The 20,373-nt window shown below is 35.8% G+C and overlaps 3 protein-coding genes and 1 long non-coding RNA gene across 9 annotated transcripts; 2 read left to right on the top strand and 2 right to left on the bottom strand.

Moving 5' to 3' along the window:
* Positions 1–1,668: 1,668 nt before the first annotated feature.
* On the bottom strand, positions 1,669–4,786 carry LOC111288067 (uncharacterized). Its single transcript, XM_022878824.2, has 3 exons — positions 3,479–4,786; positions 2,782–3,297; positions 1,669–2,396 (listed from the first exon to the last, which is right to left on the bottom strand). The coding sequence occupies exons 1-3, from the start codon at positions 4,029–4,031 to the stop codon at positions 2,077–2,079; spliced, it is 1,389 nt and encodes a 462-aa protein (XP_022734559.2). The 5' UTR covers positions 4,032–4,786; the 3' UTR covers positions 1,669–2,076.
* On the top strand, positions 3,864–6,417 carry LOC149519397 (uncharacterized). Its single transcript, XR_016341840.1, has 3 exons — positions 3,864–4,003; positions 5,201–5,497; positions 6,083–6,417. It is a non-coding gene; the product is annotated as an uncharacterized LOC149519397 (long non-coding RNA).
* A 4,112-nt stretch (positions 6,418–10,529) lies between these two features.
* On the top strand, positions 10,530–15,397 carry LOC111287030 (agamous-like MADS-box protein AGL30). 5 transcript variants are annotated; one of them, XM_089760141.1, is made up of 12 exons: positions 10,530–10,548; positions 11,317–11,502; positions 12,465–12,521; positions 12,640–12,658; positions 12,794–12,858; positions 12,994–13,009; positions 13,124–13,185; positions 13,287–13,383; positions 13,647–13,694; positions 13,788–13,915; positions 14,181–14,541; positions 14,944–15,397. In XM_089760141.1, the coding sequence occupies exons 2-12, from the start codon at positions 11,318–11,320 to the stop codon at positions 14,953–14,955; spliced, it is 1,050 nt and encodes a 349-aa protein (XP_089616267.1). In that variant the 5' UTR covers positions 10,530–10,548; position 11,317; the 3' UTR covers positions 14,956–15,397. The 5 variants fall into 5 exon arrangements, with proteins under 5 accessions (XP_089616267.1, XP_022732932.2, XP_022732931.2 ...); XM_022877197.2 differs by lacking the exon at positions 10,530–10,548 and adding an exon at positions 10,561–10,927; XM_022877196.2 differs by lacking the exon at positions 10,530–10,548 and adding an exon at positions 10,589–10,608 and having other exon boundaries at positions 12,462–12,521.
* A 1,354-nt stretch (positions 15,398–16,751) lies between these two features.
* On the bottom strand, positions 16,752–18,795 carry LOC111287031 (expansin-A1). 2 transcript variants are annotated; one of them, XM_089760142.1, is made up of 4 exons: positions 18,663–18,795; positions 18,453–18,586; positions 18,056–18,368; positions 16,752–17,507 (listed from the first exon to the last, which is right to left on the bottom strand). In XM_089760142.1, the coding sequence occupies exons 2-4, from the start codon at positions 18,580–18,582 to the stop codon at positions 17,201–17,203; spliced, it is 750 nt and encodes a 249-aa protein (XP_089616268.1). In that variant the 5' UTR covers positions 18,583–18,586; positions 18,663–18,795; the 3' UTR covers positions 16,752–17,200. The 2 variants fall into 2 exon arrangements, with proteins under 2 accessions (XP_089616268.1, XP_022732933.2); XM_022877198.2 differs by having other exon boundaries at positions 18,742–18,795.
* Positions 18,796–20,373: the final 1,578 nt, after the last annotated feature.

The raw sequence follows: 20,373 nt of genomic DNA, 5'->3' as shown, positions 1-20,373 counted from the left end.
TTGGAATCATTTCATTTATAATTTTTTTTCACTATACTATAACAATTATCCAATTACAATAAAAAATTATATAAGAATCCATCTCTTATAAATGTGAGTTTTATATAAAATTTCAATAATCTCGTATAATTTTGAATTATGATTGATTAATTATATTACAATCATTGTAGGTTATTGGTAAATTTTTGTTAATGCTAGTCTTGAACGCATGATCTTTATAGGATAAAATTGAGCAAAATACAATTGAGATTGAGCCTTACTTACTTTGGAAAATGTATGCATTACTTTGCCTTATAACATGTTTTCTTACATTAGCAGATGAATAATGTATATCATCTTGGGGACTTTTCAACTATAATTAATCAATTAATTATAATTTAAAATTATGTAAAATTCATCATAATTTTATATAGATCCAATATTTATAAGTGATGGGACTCGTGTATAATTTTTATTGTAATTGAACAATTATAGCATTATAATAAAAAGAATTTTAGGTAATACCATTTTTTTTTAATAACAATTGAAGCAAGCAATTAAGTTTTGGCTAATAAAAGAACCCTTGAATTCTATCACTTTATTTAGATAAGTCTATATATTTGTATTATAAAAAAATAATTTTTTTATTTGTATCTAAGTATTTTCTTATTTCAAATACAAATTTATTTATGTAGGTACGAATTAAAAGATAATGACTTATCTGGATATAAATTAAAATTTAAGTATTATTTGAACTCAAAGTAAAAAATGAAAAAGTAATTTAAATATAATAAAAATATATTAACTTATCTGATAAAGCAATAAAATTTATAAATTTTGTATTATTTTAGCCTTTAAGTATTTAAGGAAATCAAAGACAGTTCTAAAACATCTTATGATGGAAAGGAAGGATGTTCAACAGTAGGGATGATAAATTTACCCATAATCGATGGGTTTTCAACTCTGACCTGATTGCTTAGAATTGTTTTTTTTTAATCAAATTTCGACAGAGTCGGATCGATTAAGAATAAAAAAATTTCAAAGTGGAGTTTTAAGTAAATCCATCCTAACCAGATATATATTTATAAAATATTATTTTTAATTATTTATTTAATTTTATATTTATATATTTAATAAAAATAATATTTTATTAATTTCGAATTAAATTAAATATAATTTTATATAATATTAAATCCAGTCAGATTTGAATATAAAATAATTTTAAAAAATCAAGTTGAATTGAATTTGAGTATTGTTATAATAAAATCGAGTTCGACCCCGACCCGTTGCCTTCCCTGTTCAACAGTTTCTGTCATGACTCATGAATGCAATGGAGAAAAGATTGTGGAGGCTGTTCTGTTGCATAATTTGTGCCTAAATTTTGCAGGCCCATGAGAGAAGGATGTCTTTATTTCAAGTTTCAGTTTCTTTTTTTGTCTTTCTTTGCGCTTATCATCATATGTTTTGCTTTTCACCATCGTATTCATGCCCCTTACTAGTTACATGATACATGATTCTCTATAACCAACAAAGTACTATTTTTCTCATACCTTTTTTTTATGATTTTGTCCACAAACAAATCAAGCAAACCTGAAATTGAGGAAGGAACCACTGATGAATTGATTTATTAAATGTAAAACATGACTCAATATTTGGATCATATACATTTGTTCGATCACTGTGTCCTTGTCTGATGTTTTCATCTGTCTGATTTCTGCGTCTTTTCCTCATTGCTTTTCACTTCCATAATTCCATTCAGACTAATTATTGTCTTTAACTTGAACTTTGTTCACGTAGATATTTAACAATATATAAATTGTCTGATTTGTGACAATAATTATAATTTATTAAATATTTTGTTTCAACTTTTGGAAAAAGTCTCTGGATTCAGGAGAGAAAAGGGGGAGGGGTTAACAAGAAAAAGATGCTGGGGGATATGACTTGGACAGACTGATGCAGAGATTACCTACTGTCACCCATCTGAAATACAAAGCCATTTCTCTTTTACCTCTAATGGCCTCTCAGTTACCTTGGAGCACTTCCACATTAAGGTGGAAAACCATTTTCAGGCTTTTTGTTTATGCTTTTTGAGTAACTTCATGTGGCTCCTACTCCAAGAAAGTCAATGAATGGTGGTGGAACGGTCTCATAGTTGTTGTGGCTGCTGGCTGCCGCTCTGCTCCCTGCCACTGCTGATGAATCTTCACTGACTGAAACTTGAGGTGTCGCTGCTGTGGAATCTGTGAGACTTTGGGAGCTAGGGAAGCTGGGGAACTCTGACTGTAGCATTGCCATCTTGTATGAAGGGTGCCGCTGCTGCTGCTGGGGATAGAAACCAGAGATTTGGGGTTCATCAATGGGCATATGCCAAGATCTGGTGTGGCTGAACATGCCCATCATGTCATTGCTATTAAAACCTGTTGCAAGTGTTAAATACGGCCAGTCACAAAGAAGTAAAGAAACTATCAAAATTGCCAAAGATAAAACGTGGATGACTGGTAAAAACGTATAAAAAAGAAAGGTAGGAGTGTATTGGCTTGGATTTAAAGGAAACGGTTACATCAGTCAATGTCTAGAAGCAATAGAATAAATGAACACAAAAATCATCAAATTTGGTTCAGCAGTCAAAGAAAGAAAAGCGAGCAAGAAATTCGAGGTGGGTTTCCAAAATGGAAACCAATGAGAAACTGCACAGAAACCCAAATACACAAAACTGCATAAAACATAAAGAAAGCTTGGAGAGATAAAAAGGTGCCTGTTGGAGGGGTAAGAGTAGGGAGGGACTACAAAGGAGACACACACCAGGGAAAAAATCAAAAGGTGCCTGTTGTGCACAAAACCCATTGTGAGGGACCTCGCTGCTTGAGATTGCTTCTTTCCTACTGGTCATGTGGGGTGAAACATTTGAGCCTCCATTAACCCCAACATCAGCACCGTTGAATGTTCCAAAGTGATACTGGGAGATAATGCCAAGTCTTCTATTGGGGATATTGAGACAGTATGGGGGTGCTGCTGCTTTTGTGGCTGCATCTCTGCAGACTAAGTTCGGAGTTTCTTCCATCCTTACATAAACAGATTGACTCAGCTTCCGCCTCCTATAGGCAGTCGATTGTTCTCTATAATTCCTAGCCATAATAACATGCCAATGGTTCTTGACGGCATTATCAGTTCTTCCAGGGAACAACCTCGCTATCATTGCCCACTTGTTACCGTAAAGTCTATGAACTTGCATTAGCCTCTCTTCTTCTTCTTCAGTAAAAGCTCTTCTATTGATCCTAGGGTCCAACTGATTAAACCATCTTAGCCGGCAGCTCTTACCTTCAAAACCAAGAGACAAGAATCAGAATAAATGAACCTTAGCTTATAAGCACAATGATTCTAATATTACATAAGATGCCCGAAAAGGGATGGAACAACAAAAAGGAAAGAGGGAAAAGTTTTAATGAAATAAAGAATAAAATAATACCGCTTTTGCCACTCTTTTTGGCCACTATCTTACCTGATCTTCCATCCAACTTCTCTGCTATAAGGTTCCAGTTCTGAGGGCCATAAAGAGCTACAAGTTCCCTGAGCCTAGTATCTTCAGCAGGCCTCCAGTGGCCTCTGGCACAAAGTTTTGACTGCCCACTATCTGTTTCCTGGCCACTTACCGCATTCTCATTGGGGTTCTCCTCATTTAAGTTGGCATTGAGATTAATTATCCTACTATTATCTCCAAACTCATCACTGCAATCAGAGCCCTTACCCTCCACAACATCAGAGCCGTGGTTTTCCTCAAAGCTCCTGGTTTTGTAGTTTTCCATGAAATGAAAACCCCAAGAAGCTCTTTCATTTTCCATCTCTGAGCCCCTGCAAGCATAATTATCCTGTGAGGAAGAACCACTAGAGCCTACAATACCATAGTTCGGACCAAGAGAAAGAGAACCCATGTCTGGGTAAACCATCCCCATTAAGGAAACAGGAGAAGAAGAGGAAGAAGAGGGAGCACTGGAAGAGTGACGGCTGACTCTATTCATGGTGTCTGGTGCATATATAACACACTTGTTAGCCATGTCTTCACTTCCTTTTCTGACAAATGCTGTTATACAACTGTTACAAAGTCATCTCCATCTTCATGGGCAGATAATTTTAAAATAATATTGAGAAAAAAGGAAAACTAAGAAGAGGGGATGAGTGAAGAATAGAAAACTAAAGTTATGCTTGGCTGGGAAAGATTAAAACTTGAAACAGCAAAAGCACATCTATAGGGTGTGTAAGAGAAACCTACACGGTTAGGGTTCCCCTTCTCGACTCCTACAAAGAAAGGGACTAAAATGAGTGCTTGAAGTAGTTAATCACCCTCGCTGACCCTGACCCCCCCTTAATTTAATTTAAATTGCTATTTGTTTCATCCTTTACTTTTCAATAAATCCAACAACGTTCACACGTTTGTAAGTAAGCTTCCTCTCTCATTTTCCTTTCTTTTCTCTCTCTTTTCCATCTCTGATGGGTACGAGGGTTCTTAGGCTGTCCCTCTCTATATCGACAAGAAAGACTTCATAATGTGATGTGTGTAAGCTTGGGGTTGTGCAGGTCTCACACCTTTCTTTTCAACCAGAAATCGAGAGCTTGACACAACAGACCATGTCAAACACTAGTAAATAACTTAGCCCTCCGTCTCTATCAAAGATCAGTCCCCCTTTTCTTTTTTTTTTTTCTCTTGGATTTAACTTGTTTTCAGACCTATCAACCAAACTCCCCAACCAAAAATCTGTTGAGAATAATGTTCTATAAAATCTATTTAGAGTTTACGCGTTTTGCCTACTCAGTTGTCACCATATACTATATATATGTCGGCAGCTTCTATCACGAGTCAATGAGTCATGGCCTATTGAAATGTAGAAATATACTGATAAAAGAGAGGTGAAGACTATAGTCTGCGAGTATTGCAGTGCGTGAAAATACAAGACTAGGTTTAAACCGTTGGATTTTGTCAGATCAGTGAAATAACTTCTAAAATCTTGGGCAAGTTCAAAACCAAACCTCAATTAAACCAGTCACAAGCATGAGCATATTTACTTTGTGAGGAATGTCGTCCGTAACCTTTACCCATAAAAATGTAAACAAACCTAGAATTATACTACATAAATGCATGGATGGTATCCTTTTTTTTTTTTTAATTTTTTCAGTTTTCAGTAACCGGAAACCTAATGACAGACGTTACATTTATTGTGATTCACAGGGTAACAGGCTAACAGCAATGTACTATCGTTGCTGCCAATAAGAAGAATTGGACAGAGTCTTTTTGGTCAAAAACGGACTTTATTTGGGAAAACAAAGTGGCCAAACCCTAAAAATAGACATAAAAGAAAAAGTCTCTCACACTAAAGAGAGGTTAGAGTTAGACCCTCCATTTTTGCAGTTTAATTACTTCTTTGCTAAGCTATGATTTGTTGACACTCTTATACCAGGGCTAGTGGCCCAGCGCCATGGAGTCCCAAACCGAGGAGGCATGTTGGTGTCCTTCACATCATTAATGGTGGGTTTTTTTTACTTTTTACTTCTTTGCATGTGAACATTCCCAATAGGCCACAGCCATCAGATTATAGGTTTGTCTTGATGTAATCATACATAGGGAATTGGCAAGACAGTTCATTTTATTTTTTTCATATTTTTCATGTTAATTAACATTATTGAAATTATATACTATAGCATCAATCTGAATACTAACAAACTGTATTATTTTTTGCGGTAATTGAACATATAAACAAAGTTACTTCAGAGTAGTTTAATGCCATCTGGCTTTCATGCTGCAAAGCCTGCAACAATGTAGAATGTGAAGTTGTGTTAACCTTTCATACGGTTTTAAAAATTGGTTGTCTTTACTAAGGAAAAAAAATGTAGTTGAATACAAAAAATAAATAATATTTTCAGGTAGTATTTTCATTCGTCAGAGAGAGATTGAATGCTTCAAATGTACTGGTATATGAAAAAGGGTAATTGGTTTTGGAGTTGTGACTTGTGAGACAGGACAAGGATAATTTGGTCTTAGGGGAAGAAGGAAACGAAATCCTTTATTACCAAATTGCAAAGAAAAAAAATGACATTGCTGTTATATTTGCAGGCAAAAGGACAAAGTATCACTCGGTCTCCAACTTTTCAGACACCATAGTGTATTGTAAAACAGTGGCAGGTAAAATTTTTGCAGTAATATTTGGAGAATATATTGCTATCATCATGCAATATCAGCTGATCAGCATTTTGTGGGATATCTTTGAGCAAAACCAAAGCTAGCACTGAGCATTTCTTGTTTTCTTCTACTTTCTTCTCTGCATATTTGCACGTGTAGAGCATGCACTTCTCCCAAACATTCTTTGAATAAAACCTTGAATGCTGAAGTTACGGAGGGTAAGATTCTTGGTTTGGTGCTTACATGGAGAAATGATCTAGGAAGATTGAATGTGAAATTGTGAATTGGATGTAAGAATTGTTACTGATTTAATTCTAGTTGCAGATATTAAGTTCCATCTGTTTAGTACTTTAATAATTTGTTAGTATGAATTGTAGGTAAAACACAAGTTGTATTTCATTCTCATAATTAGCACCAAGTGGAGATTAATTCAATACAAGCTGTAAAAAGTTTAAAGCTCATTGCCTGCAGAAAAGCCTAAATTTCTGAGTGGTCTATATTATATATGAAAGAGAGGAGGTTGTCCCATGATGTGAAACTTTTGATGAATATGTTGTTGAATTACCAAACCAAGAAGCAAAACTGTTGGATAAAGTAGTGGGGATCAGTGTCTGGGAGTCTTAGTAAGAGTAGGTTTCTTATATAGATGGGGTGTGGAGGATGGGCTCCCACAACATCCCCCAAGCACACGTGCTTCAGTTGGTTAATACCAGAACATGAATTGAAGAAATATGCTTTTGGAGTGAACCATTGTAATGAAAAGAATGGAAATAGCTTGGCTTCAATATTTTTTCTGCTTGGGGAGGGGTGGAGCCACCCACAATGCATGAAAAGAAAAGAGGTCACATTTGGTGATATGGATGATCCACCATATAAATAGTAGGACTGATCCATAAGATTCTGTTGGGGCTGTTCCCCTGGAACCATTTGAAGAGAAAGGCAAGATGGTGCACTGTTCCTTAAGTGTTTATCCCATAGCCCCCAAGAACAAGACAAATCCAACCCAGTAGAAGTGAGCTCATTGCAATTTACAAAAGGCAAAGCATAAAGTTAATTAGTTTAGAGAAAAGAGGGGAACAAGGTAGACAACAGCAGTCATCATTTATTCTTGGGCCTTTCCCTTCGTTCTAAATTTGTTGGATATCAAGCATGGAAATCAGATATTTTTGCCTGGGGGCTCAACAGCAGTTACAGCACCTTAGGATCCTTTACCCATGCTAAGTGGATGCTAGTGATGCGACTTAATTCCCTAATGGATTAACTTGGAGGGGGGGTCTACAAGAACATATTTACAAGGCATAGATTTTGCCACCTTATCATAAACAGGAAAAAAAAGAAGAAAACGCAAAATTTTCAATGTAACCACAAATCTTACTATATTCATGATGAGACTACATATATAAGATAGTCTTGCAGTGAATTTCCGAGACCAAACAAGACCTGAGTTTTTTTTTTTTATTTCTAATTACATTTAAGTTGTAGCAGGATTCTAGCACATGTGACAGCAGAACCTAAAATGAAGCCTACAAATAAACAGTGATCAAATATGGTGAGATAGTGTAGTAATAATTTGACATAGTAGTAGTAGTACAAGTAATAAAGTCACATTAACTCAACCAGACACCAATAAAGAAGATAACAAGCTGAAGTCAGCAGGCATAGGAGTGGTGCCTTTAATGGCGTTTCAAAGAGTCTGAACTCTGTGAATTATCCGAAAACAAGGAGAGGGATATAAAGGAGTACAAAAAGATGATAATAATAATAATAATAATAATAGGAAAGGGGTAGAGAGAAGAGAGTTAGACTGTCCTGACTCCTAAGCCTTACTGGTCAGTAAACATTCTGAAACAGAAGGATCAAAAACCAAGGGAGCTTTAAAAAGATACATGACCTCATCGACTCATTGTCAAAGTTAATACTACGTATATATAGTAAATATAGGTTTGTTTTTCCTGAATTTTCTTTTATGATTTGCATGATGTAAACAGGTTATCGTAAATGGATGGTCTTAAGCCCATCAAAAAGAAGATCTTTTGACAGAAAGTGAGAAAGAGCCACCAGGCACTACCCTTCTTTCTCTATTTCTCACTGTTTAGTCTCTCCTCTTCCTTGGAGACCTGACTTTGAATAGTAGTCAGTACCAAGTGAAAAACAAGAGGCATAGTAAAGAAAAAGCCAAGGAATTTAGGGGCAGGCAGGGCTGGGGAAATTTGTACAGTGTTTATAGAGCTGTAAGAAGTTTGGTCACTTTGCATATGGGAGACTGAGAGAGGAAGAGAAAGGACAGGGGGCTGATTTTCCTTCATTGATTGGGAAAGCCACACAGCTTCACTAACATAGAGAATTTGTCCGTAGTTGATAGTTTTGAATAGTTACATAGCTTCTTTGCTACAGTGTTTAAACTCTATTGACTATTCTCTTTCACCGAGCAAAGAGGAACAAGTGATTGTACCTGTCCACGTGCGTAGACCCCCTATCGTGCTGTTTCAAACAAACAAAGCAGGCCCAACGGTTCACGGTCCTTTTGACACCGCATAATAAAGGCTTGTGTGTCGTGTCCATTGCTATCATGTATAATTTTCAGACCTTGCATAGTGATATGACAAGTATACATGTTTGAATCATCAGTAAAAGACAAAAGGAAATGCAAGCTTTGAATAGCACTAAAGGCCTCCTTTTGCTTGTTTCAAGAACATATTCATCGTCTTGCAGCCTCACTCCCAACAGTTATTTCCTTCTTCCTTGACCAGCTTATTTTCATGATTGTTATTGTCATAAATTGATCTAGGTGAATACTACAGAGCAAAGTTATCCACAGAATCACACTAGGACCAAAGCAATAGCAATAACAATGACAAAACAAAAACCAGTTGGATATGCGTCAATCAATGTTCCTCTTAGCTCTTGAGGGAAATGTGGGGTCAAAACTAATAAAATTGCTCTCCCACGCCTAGGCAGCGTTGTGCATGGTGGTGTGACCCTTAATTAATGATAATTGATCACTGTAGCTAAATTCCTTAATCGTTTTCATTGGAGAAATGAATACCAATTTTAGCTGTAGAAAACTGGATTCAGAACCTACCCTACTTTGTACCCCCACCCCCCCTCCCCCAAAAACAAAAATTAAACGATCATTTTCTGTGGAAATTTTTTCATGTTTTCCTAGCTGCTGCCCTCTCATCATATGGAAAATCTCAGCATAAATCAGTGAGGACAGTTTTGTTCTGAGACATGGAGGTATCCCTCGTAAAAAAAAAGTTCTATACCGGGGATAATTCACCTTTATCCTACCTTATGCAAACGCCAATGACACCTGGGACCCTTGAGGTTGAGACATCAGATATGCACTCAACCGTTTAGTCCTCAGTGAGCATTAACTCCTATTTCCCACATTCACATTGCAATCTTGGTAAGAGAAAAGTGATTAAATGTGTGAATATTTGTTATTATTATCGACAGTTCCCTCTGTGGAGGCAATAACCATTTCAGTCTTTTCGGCTCTGTTTCCCCCATGACAGTATGAAGTGTGATGGTGGTTTGTGTAGGGAGCTGCACTATACAAAGATTCTCCTGACACAAGAAAGAGAACAGAACGAAATGCTCATGCACGGCCAAGGAGAGACGACAAGTTTTCTTGGATGCCAAGACATTAATGGCAGAAATATTTCAAAACAGAAACTGGACAAAGAAATTCACGTCACAGTTGATTGGCCCAATTACAAAAAGAAACAACAAAAACAACACGAGGAGAGAGCACGAGAAGGCTCTGCAACAGAGAGTCACGTAGCTCCCAGCCTCCCACGCAATAGCCAGTTCGCGTTCCCCATCACTTTCTCGGCCCAAAGCTAAAGCATTGAAAAACATGTACTTTTGTCAAACCTATTCACTGCGGGTCTGTTGACCTGTCAAGTCCATGGGCCTCCCTTAACTTGATCTAGAGATTTTCAAGTTCCGATACGCATGAACCAGTCAGATTTTGATCGAATCTAATTTTACAGGATCGATTTTAAAAAATTGAATTTTGGATCAAAAAATTATCTAATTCGGTCCGCTGTTATTTTTTTATTTTTTCATTTTATAAAAATATTTTATTATTTAATTTTAATTTGAAATATATTTTAATTTTTAATAATGAATTTGAAAACTTTTCACAGATAATATATTGGAAAATAATTCATTTTGTAATTAAGATTTAATATTGTGCTTCCAATTTAAAATTAAACAATCAGTAACAAGATTAATCAAAATTTAAAATTTGTACACATAAATAAGTATTTGTCTTGTATCAAAGTAAAAATATTTTGTAATATCATAACTATTCAAAAGCAGTAATCTTTGATTTTATCAATGCTTTTCCCTTCCAAATGACACATGAAACCATATTTTAGACATGCAACAAGGTACAATAACAAGGACAAGACAGTAGTTTTGTCCAAACAAATGCGAAGTTGAACGCCAAGGTTTGGTTTTGATTTTGATAGTTTTTCTGGCGCAAAGGAAGGTTGGGTTTCGGGTGGGGAGAGTTAGTTGGTTGGCTGACGATCCCCTATTCTTAAGCTCGTTTCCCACGACCGCGTTTTCCGCTAACCCGGTCGTGTAAATGCATTCCTATTTCTATGTTCATCATTTCACACTCCGCTTTCAATCTTTCTCTCTCTTCTTTTTTTCTCTGTTTGTGCCCTTTGGTTCTCTCTTCTTTGGCTGAATAATCAACCTGTCCCCCCTCCTTTACGTTTGGATCATGCACTTTCAACTCGTCGTTTAATTTTGCTCATTTGGGTATGCTTTATTTCTTGACTTTGTTCTTTCTTCTTTACTTCACCCTGGCTTCGATTCTTGCAAATGAACCCAGAAAAAAAAAGGGGGGGGGGGACAAAGACTTTATATTTACCTGAATCTTTCTTCTTTACTTCACCCTGGCTTTGATTCTTTAAAGATGCATTGTTTTCTAGAGATTTTTGTTTGATATCCCGATTTCCAATTATGCCAAAGAAAGTGTTTTTATTGTGCTCATCACATCAATTTCATTAATTTAAGGATATTCCATGGTTATTTCATCCTCGGGGCAATAAATGTTCTATTGGATTGATAAGAAATGTGAAAAGCATCTTAATTAGTAGTATTTTGGTAGCCCTTCAACATTCAATTCTGAGTATTTGAATCTGTAGGATGGGAAGGGTTAAGCTAAAGATAAAGAAGTTAGAGAACACAAATGGCCGTCAGGCGACCTATGCCAAAAGGAAGCATGGCATCATGAAAAAGGCTAATGAGCTATCTATCCTATGTGACGTAGAAATTATCCTCCTTATGTTCTCCCCTACTAACAAGCCTTCACTATGTATTGGGAAGGGCAGGTAGGCCATTCATAACTCTACCTTTTGCATTGTAGTTTTATTTTTGTTGGCGAATTTATAGGGGGCAGCTCAAACTTAGCTTCAAAGACGATTGATAAAGCATCAAATTGGGTTAGAATAATGCATCTAGAGGAAGCTCCATCAATATCCAACGGGAAATTCTCTGATTTGCTGCATGCAATAGTTATGTCATTTCTAACAAAGCACTGCAATAAACTGATTGGTAATAAATATCTATGTGAGTGCTTGTTACAGGAAAAATTAGCTAATAGTTCAGAGGTTTTTCCCTTTTGAAAAGAGATCTGTCGAGTTAATTCCATGGTTGAACATTTTGAAAATCAACTAAGATATTGATATATGTTGATACATTAACAGTTTTCAAGTTCTCTGACTTAGACTTTAGATAGCTTAATAAATTTGGTTACCCAGGCATTGTACATGGAATAAATTATATATATCCAGGGTTGTTGACAGAAGCAATATTGATAATTGCTATAATTTGATCTTAACAAATGCCATATTTGAATGGGGTGGGCAGGTTTTACCTTTTTCTTAGGTTGCATTTGGGAACTTAAATTTGAAAGAAGGGATTTGGATGCTACATTTTGGAGCAGTAGTCAGGGAGTGTGTAAGTATTTGTTTTGTTCATGAGAAGTGTTCATATGCGGAAAATCAACCAATTGCTGTAAATTAGTTTGGCTTTGTGATACACATGATAGTTGCAAGACATGCTTAGATGTCTGCAAGATATTATCTGTGAAGTAGGCGATTTAGATCCATACATAGTACTGATGTGGAGGAACCTGAGAGATTGCTTAAGATTTGCTTGCACGCTACTTAGTTTTGTTCAGTTTTCATATATATATATCCAAATCAGTTTTGGTAGGTTAGATTTATGTATGATGCTATTATCTACAGTAGCGACATTCATTCTTTTTCATTCTGCTGTTTGAATTCAGCAGCATTGAGGAGATTATTGAAAAGTTTGCTCAACTCACTCCACAGGAACGGGTTAAAAGGTACTGTCAAATTTTCTGAGTAGAAAAATCGCATTACTGATCTTCATACTTAAGAGTTTAATGTTATACTTATTGAAGCTGAATTGACTCACATTTTCGTTCCTATTTACTGGAACAGGAAGTTGGAAAGCCTTGAAGTATGTCCTTTCCTACAATCCATTCTCCTCTAGTGACGTTACTATCTTTGTTTTCATTTTATCAAATGTTTTTTGGTGTCTGAAATGTCATCACCCTTATCAGTTACATAATTTGTTTTCTCTTTGAGAGTCTAGGCACTGAAAAAAACATTCAAGAAGTTGGACCATGATGTAAATATTCATGAATTTCTGGGTACAAGGTATGTGACATTCTTCTTCTTGTCAGCTTAACGCGTCCTAGAATTATTTATTCATTTAATTATGTTCTAAAAAATATTTATAATAGTGTTATGACTTTTTCTGTTTTTTTTCTTTTTTTCTTTCTTTTTCCCCAGTACACAAACAATCGAGGTATGTTTGCATGATGACTTGTGACCTTAATGTATTGTGATAATTTAAAATTCTTAGACCTGGCTGTTGATCATTCTAACATGCATTTTGTATCTCTATAATTGCTATGGGCAGGACCTGACTAACCAAGCGAGGTTATTGCAGGCTCGGCTTTCTGAAATGCACAGGAGACTGAGGTGAAGACCTACAAATTTTTTAATGTAGAGTTTTAGTTTTGTGTCTTTGGTATTAATATGCTAGCTTTGGTCTTGTACTAACATTAATATTGGCTACTCAGCTGTTGGACTAACATTGACAAGATCAACAATGTAGAACATTTGGGGCAAATGGAAGATTCACTCAAGGAATATCTAAATCAAATTCGAGCCCATAAGGTATACCTATCATTTCCCTAAGTAGTTAGATCTTTTATAGCAAGTGATAGAGTGCCCACTGCCATGGGGCATGTGCTGGAGTTTGCTTAGTTAACCAAGCGAAAAAAAGAAAAGAATAGCCATTTGCTGGAATGCTGAAATTTCAGAGCACTGTGCAGACTGAAAACTAGATGACCTTTTAATTTTCTCTCTAAAAGCTCAAATAATAAGGGTAAAATATGTTTTGACACTAAGACTCTTCATTATCTGCCTTCTTTTGGCAGGAAAATTTAGGAAAGCAGCAGCTTTTATCGTTAGAATGCACAAGTCAGGTAAGAATGTGTGATGGGCTTGGAATATTTTCCTGCTTTGTTTACTCCTTAAAGTCATGAGAAAATAGTATCTTAACCGGCAATTTCTTGCAGTTCCAAAATGAAATGCATGTACCCTTTAGAATGGGCATTGAGCAACAGCTGCAATCTCTTGATTGGATGCCCAACAATGACAGTAGACACGTGGCCTTATCAGAGGACCCAAACTTGATTCCCCGCAGGTCAGTGGACTTTCTAGAAATCTTAATTCTACTCATGTTTCACTGATGATAATCTTGTTTCTCAAAGAAAATGACAAAGAAAAAAATCCCTAATTTTGGATGGAACGTGTGTTTTAAATAAATCTTTTGTAAAACATGATATGCATATGTTAGTATATAATGGAGCTCACAAAATGCATGGTAAGTTAGTAATAGTATATATTTATTGTTACACGTATAAAAGGGCCTTCCACAATGTATTATGATGCTGTTTTGCAATTTCCAGGGATGTGGAGTGCTCTGCAAGTTCCTCCTTTGGAAGTTATTCGGGTTACTTTGGCACTGCTAAAAGTTCCGAATTATCTAGTTCTGGACAAGAAAATGGCCTCCTTAACAATTTGAATGGAAATGCATCATTGCAGCTTCAACTGGGCGGACAATGCCCCTTCTCATACGATCTTAACATACTGAATGATGCCAAATTCCCACCTGTTGAAGTAATGAACTTCCAGGAAACTCCTGCAGATTATCATGTCAATGGAGTTCTAGAGGGTCTTAGAGCTGGATATGACACTACCCAAGGTTGTTGGGCTTCCACTTCTAGTCCTTGTGCTGTCACCATATTTGATGAGCCATTGTATTCCCGAGTAAGTCTTTCCCTATTACTCCCACTATGCTTTCGATTCTTAAGCTGCGTTGCACGTGTCACCTACTATTTTATCTGCAGCTTCAACGTGGTTGAGCAATCCATTGGTTTATACATCACGCTGTGTGCATGCACATATATGCGAATAAGTGAAAGAGGCAGAGGATTTTTTTTTCTTGTTAGAAGTTCTTAATTTTTTGCATGATAACCTCTCATTAGATAAGTTTACTGGTATTTGTCCACTACAAATTTATAGCTCATTTTGTGATCTTTTTTTTTTTTCCCTTTCTGCTTCTTTACTTCTAACCTACATCAATTTGAATGTTGAAAGATAGAAAAATTTTATGGTCCTCAGAATATTTTCTTCCTTGTTTCTTATACATGTATTTATTGTCTGTTGCAGCAACTAAACTGAGATATTGCAGAAGGATGATGCTACCATTCACCCTCATCAACCGAAGAGGCTATGGAGAACTTGGTAATGTGCATGTGAAATTTACCCAATCCTCGGAAATTGACTAGATATTTTACAATGGTTTTCACTGCCAAGGGAAACTCGGAATCGGCCGTTGAGATGTATAGCACGACTACACAACATAGGAATTGCCTTCATACTGATAAACAGCAGAATCGAGTGGTGCTGACTCCCATTAAATGAGGCACCATGTTTCGGTTATACTTTCTGTATACTGATCATAAGGTTTTCTTTTACTTATTTTTGCCTTCAACTTTTGTTTACTAGGGTTACTAATGGCGGCCATTGCCTTCCCTTCCTCCTGTCAACTTTAAGCTGTAAATAAAACACACGTAGCAAAAGACATTGATTGTAAAAAATAAAGCTCATTAGTTTGCCTACAGTCGTGGAGATTGAGACATCATACCCTTTCCCCCACCAAGCCAAGCTGGATCACACTAATTTAAAACACTTAGATTCTCTTCTTATTTATGAAATCTTCTACAAACCCAGACAGGATTCATGGCACATGCTGAGGAAGGCATTGTCTCATCTCTGAAAAGTCCCTCTCCTTGATGTTCACTGGACAAGAAAAACCTTGACATGCTAACTACCAGTTGACAATACTGGACATTTGGCCAAAGAAACGTCTCAGCTCAGCTAGATTTTGATATGGTGGTGACTTTTTGAATGAAATATAATATCCAGAAGCCATAGGGCCCAGGTAAACAATCAAACTTTTGATAAATCATGAAAAGGGTGGAAAAGGCAGTGTATCAATTATTTGGGCTTAAAGAAGAGCCTGGTTCTAAGGTTCAATGTGGATTTCAGAGCAGCCCAAGTCCTCTCTTCTGGTTGCAAAACATATTTTGAAATCCTAAAAAAAATTGAAAATTTATAAAAAGATTCCACATACTAAAGCGTATAATGCGGTGACTCACGTGGGCAACTGTTCGAAGATTCGTGCCCCTGAATTTAGTTGTCAGAAGAAAAAAAATATCGTATCCGTTAATAATCGATGTCCGATAAAACGGAAAGACAAGAAAAAAAGCAAGACACGAAACTGAACAGTAGATACGGTCTGGGTCTGGGGGCCACGTAGCAAGTTGTCGTGGAGACCGAGAAATCGTCGATAAGTTTTCGCGTGGCTCGAGATGTGTCAGGTCAGCCTCACAGTATGCACCAGAGAGAGAAAGATAAGAAGGTGTTGACCCATCGATCACCAGCAATCTGTATTATGATCTTTTCTTTTTTTCTTTTCATGTTTTTCAATAATAATTTTCACACAAAATTAAAGAATGAAATTTTTTTTCTGTTTTTCCTGTGATCTTGTTCAGTTGGCTTGGAACTAGATAATGCGTAACGGGGTGTGATGCACACCACACGAGGCTCGGTGGCTTTGCGGCTTGAAACATAGATTTCCATGTGAGGATTTAATGCAAGTCACTTTCCCTAGAAAATGCCAAGAAAATATAAGAATTTAACCGGAGAGTATACGAGACAATTTTAACTAGTTCTCTTTTTGACATGCCACCCAAATTTCAGTTAGATTTCGATATCAAAGCTTTGATATTTACATTGAATTTTACATACTTATTGGGTGGAATTCCATGAAGTGTGTTATGAATCAAGGAATTTATTTGCAAAACTGTCATACTTTTTGCTTTGGGAGTGATTGGGTTAATCATTTTGACTGAAGATTGTGGGATGATTTGGTATTTATTATCAGCTCTGAAGAATAGAAATGAACATGGAAATTTGTAAATATACAATTTACTTTCATACAAATAAAAGCCAAGTACATATTGTCAGCCAAAAGCTGATCAAAATGAACTCACAAGCCAAAATAATGCTTCTCAACATCCCAAAGGAGGAAAAAAAGGATCAAACTATTAGTAATGGCGGGTGGTAAAAGTCCACCCCTTCCATCTCCTGATCTACAACGACAGAAGGAAAAAAAAAAATCGCTTAAATAGGTCACCCTACGCCATGTAGAACTAAACCCAAAATGATAAAGGGCTATTTTTAAAAAAGCCCTTTCTCATTTTTGACCCAAGAGGCCCAATATTGGTCCCCATATGGAATAATCCACTAGCTAGATGTACTAAAAGTCAAGCTAGTTAATACTACTGATATTTTGGACGCTTGGTATATACTTGGTATTTAATTAAAAGGCCTAAAGATGGGAGGAAAATAAAGTGTTCCTCTAGCGGAATTGGCCGCCAGTGAAGGTCTGCCCGAAGGACCAGCCAGCTGGAGCAACATTGTAGGAGACCACGGTACGGCCATCGCTTGTTGTGACCTTAAATGAGAGGCTTTGCCCGTTGAGATAGTTGTCGCTTTGCCAGTTCTGGCCCCAGTTCCTAGACATCGGCTGCCAACCAGTCCTGGAGCCCTTGATGACCACGGCATGTACATCACCAGCACCGCCAACGTTGGTGATGAGGACTAGGTTGAAGTAGGAGTGGCCATTAATTGTGAACCTGATGCCTCCCTTTCTCCTGCATGGTACCCTACAAAAACCAAAACCCACCACCAAAGGTAAGTGATGTTACCATGCAGTTAATACCTGTTAAAGACAAAACAATGCACTTACCCTGAGGAATGGTAAAAGGGTAGTTTTTTTGTACTGCAAAACAGAAACTAACCCTAATCCCTTTATTGCCTTAAAAGTTCATGAATTAAACTTTTTACTGCCTTAAAAGTTCGAATGATCCAACTAGTCTTTGGCTCAGCCACAAGAGGCATTCGGCAGTTGGAGGGTTGCCGAGGTTCGAGGCATAATCGCCTCTCGCCAAATAAGTTCCTTTAGAGGATAATAGGAGCTAAAAAAAGGTTCAAATGAAGTTTAAGAGGTGAACAAAGCATTGGACCACTAGATCTGGGGAGCAGGGCTTACTTCTTTCACCGCAGTTAAATTTGAAATTGCTGAGAATATTGCTCACTGAGAGACTGGTTAGAGATCTAAAAAACCCTCTCTTTAGAAAGCAAATAGTGAGAAAATGACTTCAAAATTGACCGTACCTTAAGTTTCAGAATATCAGAATACCACTAAACATACCTTCTGTAAGCAACAGGCACAATTCCAGCTCTGTATTGAGCAATGTGTTGGAAGACAGGCTGAGAAAGGTCAAAATGATGCAGAGGAGGGTTGCACCAGCCTCCTGCATTGTTAGGAAGAGCATTGTTTGGAGGGCAGAAATTGGTGGCTGTGACCACAATGGAGCCAGGCAGGCACCACTTGCCATCATTCATGCACTTAATCTCATAGCAAGACCCACAGCTCAGCCCATTGTTAAACAGAGCTGTGCTCAAAGCTGCAGTATTTGTTCCATAACCCTGGCTATACAGGTTCCCATAACCACAAGCTCCACCTGAAAACAAACTTAAGAATTAGTCAAATGGAGGTTCCTATTTAACTGCTATTGTACAAAAAAGTTGCTTCATTTGGTGCATACCCATTGTTCCTGAGGCATCGCTCCCACCATAGAAGGTAGCATGAGCATTAATCCAACCACCACCACCATATCCATGAACAGCCGAGACCATTGCTAGAAAACCAAACCAGAAAACCCCAGCAAAAGCCATTTTCCTGCACACAAGCAACTGAACTGTTAAGCACCTGGTTGAAACCTGGAAGTATAAAACATAGAGCAGAAAATGGTAACCTCTTTCTTTTTTCTTTGTTTTGCTTTATTAAACCATAAGAATAGTCAAAATGAAGTGTGAGAAGGATAAGAAGATTACATGACGGATTAGAAGTGAAAATATGAGCCGTAACAAAATGTGAGGCACTTGAGTGAAGAAAAAGGGGAAGGTGAGGGGGGAATTTATAGAATGTTTGGGCACGTTGGTTGGGTGGCTGGAGCCTATTAGGCCACCGTTACAATTTCTAACTAAAACTAACTTCCACTTTTTAGCTGTTGGGACCAAACTCCAATTGTGAAAACTATTCGAATAGTTTATATTTGATATTAATAATTTATATATTTATTTAAATTTAATTTAATTTAATATTTTAAGTTTTAAATTTAAGCTTAATTTAAATTAAAAAAATAATTTTAAATTTATTTATTAAATTTAATTTATATAATAAAATTTAAAATATAAAAAATTAACATATATATTTATATAGTTGTAATATTTTAATTATATATAATTTATTTGGATTAAATTGGGTTAGGTTTAGGTTTTAATTCTTTTATTTAAGATTCGATTTGAATTTTAAACAAATTTAAAAATTATATTCATATATGTTTAATGGATTATAATTTTTTATTCAAATTATTTTAAAATTTAGATGAATTTTTGAGTTTGAATGAATAACTTAGCTATTGAATAGATTTAGTATAGATACCAACAAGAAATATGACTTAATTCATAAATTCATTCCTTTTAACTTATATGAATATATGTATTAATAAATTTGAAACTTTTTTTACAAATTTTCAAAAAAAAAAAAAAACAAAAACAAAAGCACATTAAAAAAAAAAATGGAAAACAAAGGCACATGGGTGCTTAGAAAGGCAGCTTTTGTGGCTAACCGCGTGGTTTGTAGCTTTCCAAATGGAAATTGCCCTAAAATCTAAGTGGGGCAGAGCGGTTTTTGGCTCAACGCTTGATAAAAAATCCATACTCACATGCAAAAGTAAGCATCGCCTATTTGCCGCAAATACCCCTTTTCTCCCTTCTGGTTTTTTCTTTCCGCTCTCTCTCTCCTTTTACTATTTAATATAGCCCAAATTTCTTTACATTTATTTCCTTTCATAAATTTCATTTTATTTATTTTTAAATTTAAATAAATAAATAAATAATTTCTTTCATTTTTCCTCTTTACAGCATGAGTGTTTATTTTATTAAAAAATATTAAACAGTGCCAAATGATCCTGCCTATGATTCATTTGTAAAACATCAACATTCAACAGGTTCAGAAATTTTTATTTTTTCTTTGACATTGATGCTTTGATGGTACTGATGCAGTGATTCATTTGAATGGATAGTAAATTATTGTTTTTATATTGAATATTTCAATGAATTATAAATAGGACTTGAACAGCGAATTGTGAATTTAATGCCAAATCTTTTTACGGTATGCGAATTTAAGTAGATTTATTGACTTCGTACTTTTTCTCTTTTGCCTTCAAATTTTTATTCCATCATTTATTACTATCAAAATCTCTAAATAGACTTCACATTAAATTGGGGAAATTAAAAAAAAATTAAAAATTTATTTAAAATTATAGTATTTAATTTAGCTCAATTCAAAACAATTATTTTATTGAGTTTGGATCAAATTTAAATATTAAATATATATTAAATTTTGATCGAATTTTATATTAAGATATAAAAATTAAAAAAAAATCAAATCGAGTTATATAT

Source organism: Durio zibethinus, chromosome 4 (genome assembly GCF_047325235.1).
Source record: "Durio zibethinus cultivar Kanyao isolate XHJ-2024 chromosome 4, ASM4732523v1, whole genome shotgun sequence".
NCBI classification, from domain to species: domain Eukaryota; kingdom Viridiplantae; phylum Streptophyta; class Magnoliopsida; order Malvales; family Malvaceae; genus Durio; species Durio zibethinus.
This window is presented reverse-complemented; position numbering and strand designations above follow the sequence as displayed.

Coding starts and splice junctions, on each gene's coding strand:
- LOC111288067 (XM_022878824.2), bottom strand. CDS start 4,031: ATGGCTAACAAGTGTGTTATATATGCACCAGACACCATGAATAGAGTC. Junction 3,298..3,478: donor GAAGTTGGATGGAAGATCAG/GTAAGATAGTGG, acceptor TTGGTTTTGAAG/GTAAGAGCTGCCGGCTAAGA. Junction 2,397..2,781: donor ACCTTTTGATTTTTTCCCTG/GTGTGTGTCTCC, acceptor CACTTGCAACAG/GTTTTAATAGCAATGACATG.
- LOC111287030 (XM_022877196.2), top strand. CDS start 11,318: ATGGGAAGGGTTAAGCTAAAGATAAAGAAGTTAGAGAACACAAATGGC. Junction 11,503..12,461: donor CTATGTATTGGGAAGGGCAG/GTAGGCCATTCA, acceptor GTTTGAATTCAG/CAGCATTGAGGAGATTATTG. Junction 13,384..13,646: donor ATCAAATTCGAGCCCATAAG/GTATACCTATCA, acceptor TTCTTTTGGCAG/GAAAATTTAGGAAAGCAGCA.
- LOC111287031 (XM_022877198.2), bottom strand. Junction 18,369..18,452: donor CGATGCCTCAGGAACAATGG/GTATGCACCAAA, acceptor GTTTGTTTTCAG/GTGGAGCTTGTGGTTATGGG. Junction 17,508..18,055: donor GTGCCTGTTGCTTACAGAAG/GTATGTTTAGTG, acceptor TGGTTTTTGTAG/GGTACCATGCAGGAGAAAGG.